Here is a 9,095-nt window from a genome sequence, read left to right as displayed (position 1 = left end):
GGCTTGGCGGATCTTCTTGCGGCGGCGACCTGCTTCTCCGGCGTCGGCTTGTCTGCGATCGGACCGTTTCGGCCTTCACTCCATCTCCTCGGCGCTCGGTCGTTACTCCCTTTGGAGGGCTGGCCCTTTCCTAGCTGCGGTCCATCGCTCGTCTCGCGCCCGGTGCAACAGGACCGAGGTTGTCTCGCGCACAGTGCCGCAGGACCGAGCTCGTCTCGCGCACGGTGCAGCAGGACTGACTCCGTCCCCGCCCCACGGTGCTGCAGGACCGATCTCGTCTCGCGCTCCGGGCTGCAGGATGGGTCGATGGATGCCAGTGTTGGCCGACCTATTGGGTCTCGACGCTGGGGTGGGCCAGGGGTGCAAAGGCGTCTCCTTTTCTGCTCGTCTCTTTGGTTGGGGTAGCGGCGGGTCTCGGGTGTGGTGGTTTCAAGGTCTTGGATGCTGGGGCGGCGGCCCTGGTGGCAGTGCACGGTGCTCTTGGGCAGAGCCCGTGTCTTGGCGCTGCCCGGTGATCATGGCCGTGTGGGCGGCGTGGTTGCCGGGGTGTAGCGGTCGGTGGCGGTGAGTGTAGACCGGGGTGAAAACCTGCTCTATCTTCGGACGGACCGACGATGGCGAAGCTCGCTCCCTTCTTGAAGGTGTCGTCGCGGCTCTCACCGCCCGTCATGCGACTCCGGGGGAAACTCTGATCCTTGGATCTGGCGGTGGCGGCACTCCGGTGTCGTATCCTTCCTGAAGGTGCCGCCTTGGAGTCCACGGTTCGCTGTATGCGGCTTCATCTCTTCGTGGTAGTGTGCTAGGGGTGGTGTTGCTGCGCTCAGCGCTTTTGTATCCTGCCTTGGGTGTGTGTGGTGTGGGCGTGCGTTTGTTTCGGATGATGTTGATCTTTGCTTTATATATAAAGCAGGGCGAAAGTCTTTTTCGGTAAGTACACAAAATTCATACGTCTCGAATGATTCAAAACCAAACGAAGTTAGAAGTCCATCGTCATGGAGCTTCTTTATGCGCTTCATACTTATATGACCAAGTAGACAATTTCAAAAATAAGTTGCATTCAGATTGTTAGGCTTAAGCCTCTTGACATTTATAATATAGACATATTCACCTTCAAGATCTAAAATGAATAGCCTGTTCACAATGAGTGTGAAGCCATAAAACATTATTCAAATATATAGAACAACCATTATCTTTAATATCGAATTCAAATATATAGAACATAAAAAAACTTGGTCTATTGCAAAGAGCGGTCTTATGCCAGGCCCATCGCCGTCGCATCTCCTCCCTATCGACCTAAAGTAAACAAGACGAAGAAAAGAAATATTTTCAAATCCAGTGAGACGAAATAATTAGGAAAAAAATCCACAAAACAAGTTAGAAAAATTTCCTGCAAAAAAAGTTACTAGAAAATTGATGTGGGCCTCATCTTAATACCCCCAAGAAGTACATTGCTGATGCTCGAATAAGTTGATCCGAATCTTCGTGACGCATGTTTAGCCTCTTACCAACAAACATACGCATGGAATATGATGTTTGGCAACCAATTAAGCAAGTGCTCAGGGACTAAGGATGACAGCTGCGTCATGTTTCATCCACCAGAAATAAACAATAGTGAACACTATTCCAGTCAGGTGTTAACTTTACCTCTGCTTGTTGTTGCAGCTGCTATGACAGCTAGCTTCTCTGTCATCTGTTAGTTTTCTCTTAGGAAAGGCTACAGCTTTGTAATCGTTCCAGACTTGCTCCATCTACATTATTGAAAACAGCTCAATGCTGCTTTTTCGTAAAAAAAAAAACACTGACCTAGTGAAGGATTTGCTGATTTTCAATGGGCTCACTTCAAGTTTAACACAATGCACAATAGCCAGCTCCTCCCTTGCAGGTGGCAGAAAGATGGTTGTTGAGGCAGCTGCTGGTGGCAATCCTAACCTCGGTCAAAGAATCTTAACACCCGCATCATCAACTCATGGGGAATAGTCAATACTCGAGACAGCTGCCTAACCCCCGCATGCATAATCCGGCTGTCTGAGCTTGAAATCGCTTAGTTTACGTGACCCCAAGACAAGAGATCCACATTCTATATCATCCACTTCTGGTCACAACAAGGGCGGGTATGAGATAAACCATCCCGAGTGGCGCTCCACGACGCGGAGTCGTGCCTCACGCGTTGTCTTACGTTGTTTCAGTCTTTCATCCCACCGAAGTGACAGCGCGCTTTCCCTGCAAAGAAAAAGCTGCCATGTAGGAGTACTTTATTTTCGGCTTGTTTTGGTTGTTGGAAACAAAGCCATGCATGGAATTTGAATACATCATCTCATATGACTGTCAACACACCCAGTGGTAGCCATAATTAATTTCGATACTTGCACAGCCTGTGCGCCTACTTAATTGCGCAAAGCAACAAATATACTTTCAAATGACGGAGGAACCGAGGAAGCATGGCTGCATGTTCATGGAGACTAGTTGCAGACTTCTCTTCTTTTGTCATGGTTGTCGTCTAATGGAGGCCCAAGAATATAGAAACGTGGAAGCCACTCGGGTTTCGTACAGTGTGCAAGTGTCCAACCATGCTATTTGACGATTTAGCTTCGGCCTTTCACATATGCATTGCACACCTTTGTTGCAGTTGAGAACTGAAATATGTTCAGGATTCAAACTGGAGATGCCTTGAACTTTGGTGTTGAGGTGCATCCATATTCCTGGGGGACTAACGATGTTTTGAGAAATATGACACGTATCCTAGTTCCCGTACAGTTGTTCAAGATACGTGACTAGCATTCTAGTTTTATCCAGTAAACCGCCTACGAAACCACAAGAAAGTTACAGTGCAATTTTTCGAATCAGGAATGGGTGTATTTTATTTGGATTCAGCATCTGGTGGCTGCACCAATAGTCTCTTTCGTGTTGTGTCGCTATCTTCCTGTCCTGGAAGGAATTTTCGCCTCGCCCCATCACGGATTCACGGCGACATATCAAGCAGTTCTATCAATACTAATGGTGAAGTGGGGACACATGATAATATCACCAATTCACCATGAGCGCCCCCCTTGGGCCTCCCCATTTGTTAACCACGATGAGGTTACGCATGTGGTGGCAACCAGCTTCGGCTCCAGCTACCAGCAATTTTCTACCTTAATTAATATGAATATATAAATACAGCAGGAAGTGGTCTCCTCGAGAAGATGAACGATATCCGTCGGATGCTGATCCAAGGGTGCTATCTATAATTGCAATACCGTCTTTCTTTCGCGTTGCTCCTTTATGTTATGATATGGTGACGTTATGCCAGGTTGTCATGCTGATGAGCAAGCTTGCCTGGTGAGCTATATATTGAAGACAGATTCAGTCGAGCTGAGGCACCAATTGCTACGCAAATGGCGGCCGAGCAAAAACGCCACAACAGTTCACATGATATCACAGTAGACGGCCCCGCGCTGGATGCTTGCCCTCCTGCCACCAATCCAACAAATGGAAACAGCCAGCCCCATGATACTCAGCCTCCTGCAAATGGAAGCAGCCAACCCGAGGAGGTGATCGAGAGCTACGAGCTCATGCTCGACCTGAGCAAGTACATCCTGCTGCTGGCAACGCTGGTGGCCACGGTGACATATGCCGCGGGGTTCAACCCACCGGGGGGCGTCTGGCAGGAGACTGTCGACGCCACGGGCCAATTCGCAGGCGACTCCATTATCCGGACCACCAGCTACCACCGGTACCTGGTGTTCTACTACTGCAACGCCACCGCATTTGCCTCGTCACTCGTGATCATCCTCGCCATCCTCTTCCTCACCCTCATGGAAGAGAAAAAGAAGAACCGCGTCACCCTCCTGCCACTGCGGGCGGTCATGCTTGTGGACCTGCTAAGCGTCATGGGAGCCTATGCTGCCGGGACATGCCGCGACAAGCCCACGACCATCTTCTCCTCGGTGCTGGTGGTTGCCGTCGTTGCCTACCTTGCTCTTCAGATGGTGCTAGCCTCGTTGCCAGAAGACAAGCACAGCTACATCGACGCAGTGCATGAGAAACGGCTACGAAAGGTCCTGATGCTGCTCGCGACGTTCGCGGTGAGCGTGACATACGTTGCCGGGATGAGCACGCCAGGCGGCTTCTGGGACAACAGTGAGAACGGCCACAGCCCTGGCGACGCGATCCTCAAGGACAGCCACGGCAAGCGCCTGACGGTGTTCTTGTTCTTCAATGCCCTGGCGTTCGTGGCGTCCTTGCTCATCATTGTGGTGCTTCTGGACAGAAAACCTCGTGTGACTGAGGCATACTGGTTCATCGCCGTCGCGCTGATCAGCCTCATCGTCTCATACACCGCAGGCAGCTGCAGGGAGACCGACACCAACTTCTATGTGGGCAGCCTGGTTATTGCCGTCCTGGCATTCATGGCATTGCTGCAAGTTGCAGTTATTCAAGGTACCATAAAAGCTGCAAGCGATACCAGGTTCTGGACCAAAATCAAAAGCTTCCATCGTTCGGTGTCAGGGAGCTTGTCAAGAGCAATAACAAGAGCACCAGGTCTGGAGACTAATGACAGCAGGTACTACGGGAGCACATCCCTTTTCTTATTCTTCTTCCTCCTCTGCAAATCATTGGCTTTAACTGACCTCTTTTGCTCCCCAACTACATAGGGTCGCAGCGGAGCATGCTCGTTCCCTTGTACTGTTACTAGCCACTCTTGCCGCAACCATCACTTACCAAGCAGGGCTGGATCCTCCCGGTGGCTTCTGGCCGGGTAATCGGGACGGCCACATGGCTGGTGACCCGATCCTCCTCACCGTGAACGCTAAGAGGTACAAGGCCTTCTTCTACTGCAACTCTGTCGCCTTCGTAGCCTCCTTGGTGGCCATCATCCTGGTCCAAAGCAAGGTTATGCTCCAGACACACGTGCTCGAGGCAGCCATGATACTGGACTTGTTTGGCCTCATCGGAGCATATGCTGCGGGAAGCTCTCGGGACTTGACCACCTCCATTTATGCCATGGCCTTGGCTGGCGCCGTCCTGGTCTATGTAGTGATCCATGTTGTCTTCTTCACACTGAACCATGCCACCAACCCCACCAAAGAAGAAATTAAGTCCGTGGAGAAGAGGCGCAAGCGGTTGCTCCTTTTCGCAGTCTTGGCCGCAACCATCACTTATCAAGCTGGGTTGACCCCTCCTGGCGGTTTCCGGCTCCAAGATGATAGCAGGCACCACGCTGGGGATCCAGTCCTCCTATACAACTTTCCCCGGCGTTACACAGCCTTCTTCTACTGCAACACGGTGAGCTTCATGCTGTCCATCGCACTGATCATACTGCTCGTGAACCCACATCTATACAGGCCTGCGATTCGAAGCTATGCACTCGCTGTTTGCACAGGGGCGGGCATGTTTGGTCTGATGGGAGCATATGCTGCCGGAAGCACGCAACATCTGAAAACATCCATCTACATTTTCGTCTTGGTGGTTGTGGTCCTCGTCGTTATAGCTTTACTGCTCCTGGTATTCTTGTTGAAGGAAAGGAACAACATACCTGAAGACACGGCCGGTGAACTGGAGCCCATTGAGGTAAGCAGTTGTACACCAGGAAAGGAAAAACATGTCATGCGCAAATATCTGATGCTGCTAGGAATCTTGGTGGCAAGCGTCACCTACCAGGCCGGCCTAGATCCACCAGGCGGAGCTTGGCAGCACAGTGGGAATGGATACGACGCGGGCAACCCAATCATGCATGACAACCAGAGGCACCGTTACCTCGCCTTCTTCTACAGCAACTCCACGTCCTTCGTGGCGTCCATTGTTGTTATCATCATTTTGCTACTGGAGTGGAAGGACGAGAAGAAATGGTCGCTCAAGGTCATGAACACGACGATTGTGCTGGATTTGCTCGCTCTCCTAGTGGCCTACGCAGCAGGCTCCAGCAGGGGGTGGAAGACGTCTATGTATGTCGTTGCACTAGTGACCGCCGTGCTGGTATATGTTGCAATCCATATAGTGCTGGCAATCTCATGTTGTCATAGCCCGCAGGAAGAGGAGAGCAGTGTGGATCCTGCATAGGTAAACTCCAGCGGCACCTGTTTCTGTTTGATTATTAGTGTGCACTGCAGTTCTGTTCATATGAAACAGTGGCAGTAAAGCCTGCGATTCTTATACGCCTATCAAAATGTCAAGGCAGGTGATCATTTTGTATACCCATTTCCCCTAGTATCCTGATTTACTTTATTGCTATTATGTAATACAAATAGAAAGTGGGAAACTTGGATTTTTTGTGGTGTGTGGCTCCTTTTTTATTTTTAGTTTATTTCTATTCTTAGTTTCTGGCGGTGGCTTGTCCAGTCTCTGCTATGACCTATTCCTCCCCCTTTCTAGAATTGTAGTGTACTTGATGTTTGATGTAACTGGATTATTTTAAATCCCTCAAACTAGCTAGTACTGTATATTTGACCATAATGGCAAAAACTGTAAATTTTTGCCTCAGGCATATTTGGACTTGAGTTGGGTGTAAACCTGAATCCAGTGGATGTGGCAAGTTTGCAGGACTATGGAGCTATGTATGGTTCTACATTTACATGATTCGGAGATTAAGAGCAGTCTTCATTATTGTTAACACACAAAAAAGGATCACTTGCGGACACATCGGGCATCTCTGCAGAAGAATGGGCTCATAGATACAACCTCGAAGATTCTCTTATGGACATCTACTCTAAAGAAGAGGAGTATTGGCGCCAGCGGGGCTCTATGAACTAGGTGCTGTTTGGTGATGCCAACACTGCCTACTTCCAGGCCATTGCTAATGGCCGTCGTAGACGCTGCTCCATTCCCCTTTTATGGGAAGGAGGCCAGCTATTTCAGGACCCCCCAGCGATCCGGGCCCATGTGGACGGATTCTATAAGTCGCTATTTGCCGGGCGAACTAGGGGTGGTGTCTCCCTAGCGGACCACATATGGACACCTAGCCAACAAATCTCCCCAGCGGAGAATGCTGCTCTCCTCGCTCCCTTTGATGCCACTGAGGTCGAGACTTTTGTGAAAGCAATGAACCCGGCCTCGGCCCCAGGTCCCGATGGTCTGCCGGTCCGCTTCTTTCAGGCATTCTGGCCGATGGTCAAGGATGTCATCCTCGACCTGTTCCTTGAGCTCTCTCGAGGAACATTGGACGTCTCCCGCCTCAATTACGGGATCATTTCCTTGATCCCGAAGGTCCCGGGTGCGGCAGACATTCGGCAGTTCCGGCCTATCACAGTTCTCAACGTGCTTTTTCAGATTCTGGCCAAGGGGTACGCCACTAGGGCGGCCCTGATTGCCCCCCGGATCCACCATCTGAACCAGACGGCCTTCATCAAAGGCCGATATATTTTGGATGGGATCCTCGTTCTCCACAAGGTCATTCATGAAGTCGAGCGAACACCTCCACGCGGTGTTCCTCAAGATTGACATCCATAAGGCGTACGACACTGTACATTGGTCCTTCCTTCGAGAGGTGATGATGAAGTGTGGTTTCGACCCACACTGGATTGCTCGGGTTATGCAGCTTGTTACAAGTGGGCGCACGGCTGTCAACATAAATGGGGAGGTCGGCTCGTACTTCCTGACTGGCCAGGGAGTACGGCAAGGGGACCCTCTCTCCCCATTTCTCTTCAATCTTGTGGTCGATGCCCTGGCAACGGTCCTAGACTTGGCCAAACACGCTGGCCACATTAGGGGGATTTGCCCCCATCTCGTGGGCGACGGAGGTTTGACCCACCTCCAGTATGCGGACGACACCAACATGATGGTGGAAGGCTCGGACGAGGATATTCGGCACCTCAAGTTTCTCCTTCTCTGCTTTCAGGAGATGTTGGGTCTCACGATTAACTTTGCCAAAAGTGAGGCGATGGTTCTTGGGTACTCTGAGGAGGAGGCTGTGACGACCCGAGACCGACGCTTCAGAAGCCTTAAAATATCTTTCCCAAACATCCCTAAAATAGCTTCGGTTCTTTGTTAGACTCTCCTAGCCTATTTTTTCGAGCCGTCCGATTACGATCGGAGGGTCCAGCTAACCCCTCCCCCTAATCCAACCTACCTATATAACAGCCTAACCCTAGAACCTAGGCTGTCCCATCCATCCCCTCACCCGCCGCCGCCACTCTTCTCACCATCTACATTGGGATCTCCTCCGTCTTCACCCGCAGCCGCTAGCTTCCCTCCTCGATTTCCATGCCGAACCAATCCATCGATCCACCCCAACCTGATGGCTCCGACCACCTCCCTGGATTTCCGCCGCCACCCAACCCGCAGCTGCAACCATCCATCCATCTAGTGACGCGCCTCCACACTTCGTGCCCGAGGAGCCCCATGTCGAGCTCCTCCTCCCTGCCTTCGCCCAAGCCCCTCCTGCTTCTCCTCGTCGCCCTCAACCCCGCCTCGACTCGTCGGAGAGCCGTCGGCCTTGGAGACCACCCCGTGCTTCTTCCTTACCTCCCTCCGAATCTCGCTCTCTCCATCGCCCCACCTCTCTACCTCTGTCTCCAGGGACACGAACGAGCAAGCCGCCATGGACGCCGACGCCTGGAGCTCCAAGTCCACCGTTCGCCCTGGATACGACCAGAGCTCGCCTTCCGACCCCGGATCTGCGCATCCTTGCCGTTTCCCGTGCCTCTGCCTGCGTTGTTGCGCCGCCCCGCCTCGCATGCTCCTTAAGACCGCCATCCCAGTCCCGTTCCGGCCGGTCCCAACCTAGGCCACCTTGCCGGAGCCCCTGCATCGTGCCATTGTTCCCCTGCTTCACCCGCTGCTGCCTTCTTCGTCCACAGACGCACGCGCCCGCATTGACTCGAGCGAGTCCAGCGAGCCAGCGCCCAGCCGCCGCAAGCGACGACAGCGCCAAGTCCCGCTCGCCCGCCCATTTACTCCGTCAACCCGTTCCTGGGCCACGAGGGCGCCGAGGCCCAGCAGCGTCTTCTCATCGCCAGATCCGGCCCAGCCGCTTCTCCGCTTTCGGCCCAATGGCCCGATGTGAGCATAGCCCAGCACCTCCACTATATTGTGCTTGTGCGTCTGATAGTTATGTTGCGCATGTTGCCTTGCTGGGCCTCTCCTTAGATTTGGCCCGTATAGTGTTTTTTTCTCTTGTT

The 9,095-nt window shown here is 52.1% G+C and overlaps 1 protein-coding gene and 1 long non-coding RNA gene across 2 annotated transcripts in view; one reads left to right on the top strand and one right to left on the bottom strand.

Annotated features, from left to right (window-relative positions):
* Positions 1-1,171: 1,171 nt before the first annotated feature.
* Positions 1,172-9,095, bottom strand: part of LOC125524491 — a 29,136-nt gene continuing 21,212 nt past the window's right edge. Inside the window, exon 6 of the long non-coding RNA XR_007290770.1 lies at positions 1,172-1,293. This is a non-coding gene — a long non-coding RNA (uncharacterized LOC125524491). The remainder of the gene's footprint in view (positions 1,294-9,095) is intronic.
* Positions 2,448-7,882, top strand: LOC125524489. The gene is made up of 3 exons (XM_048689538.1): positions 2,448-4,481; positions 4,514-4,521; positions 4,635-7,882. The coding sequence occupies exons 1-3, from the start codon at positions 3,375-3,377 to the stop codon at positions 6,037-6,039; spliced, it is 2,520 nt and encodes an 839-aa protein (XP_048545495.1). The 5' UTR covers positions 2,448-3,374; the 3' UTR covers positions 6,040-7,882.

This window comes from Triticum urartu, chromosome 7 (assembly GCF_003073215.2).
Source record: "Triticum urartu cultivar G1812 chromosome 7, Tu2.1, whole genome shotgun sequence".
Lineage (NCBI taxonomy): Eukaryota > Viridiplantae > Streptophyta > Magnoliopsida > Poales > Poaceae > Triticum > Triticum urartu.
Note: the sequence above shows the minus strand (reverse complement) of the source record. Positions and strands in the feature narration are given on the sequence as shown.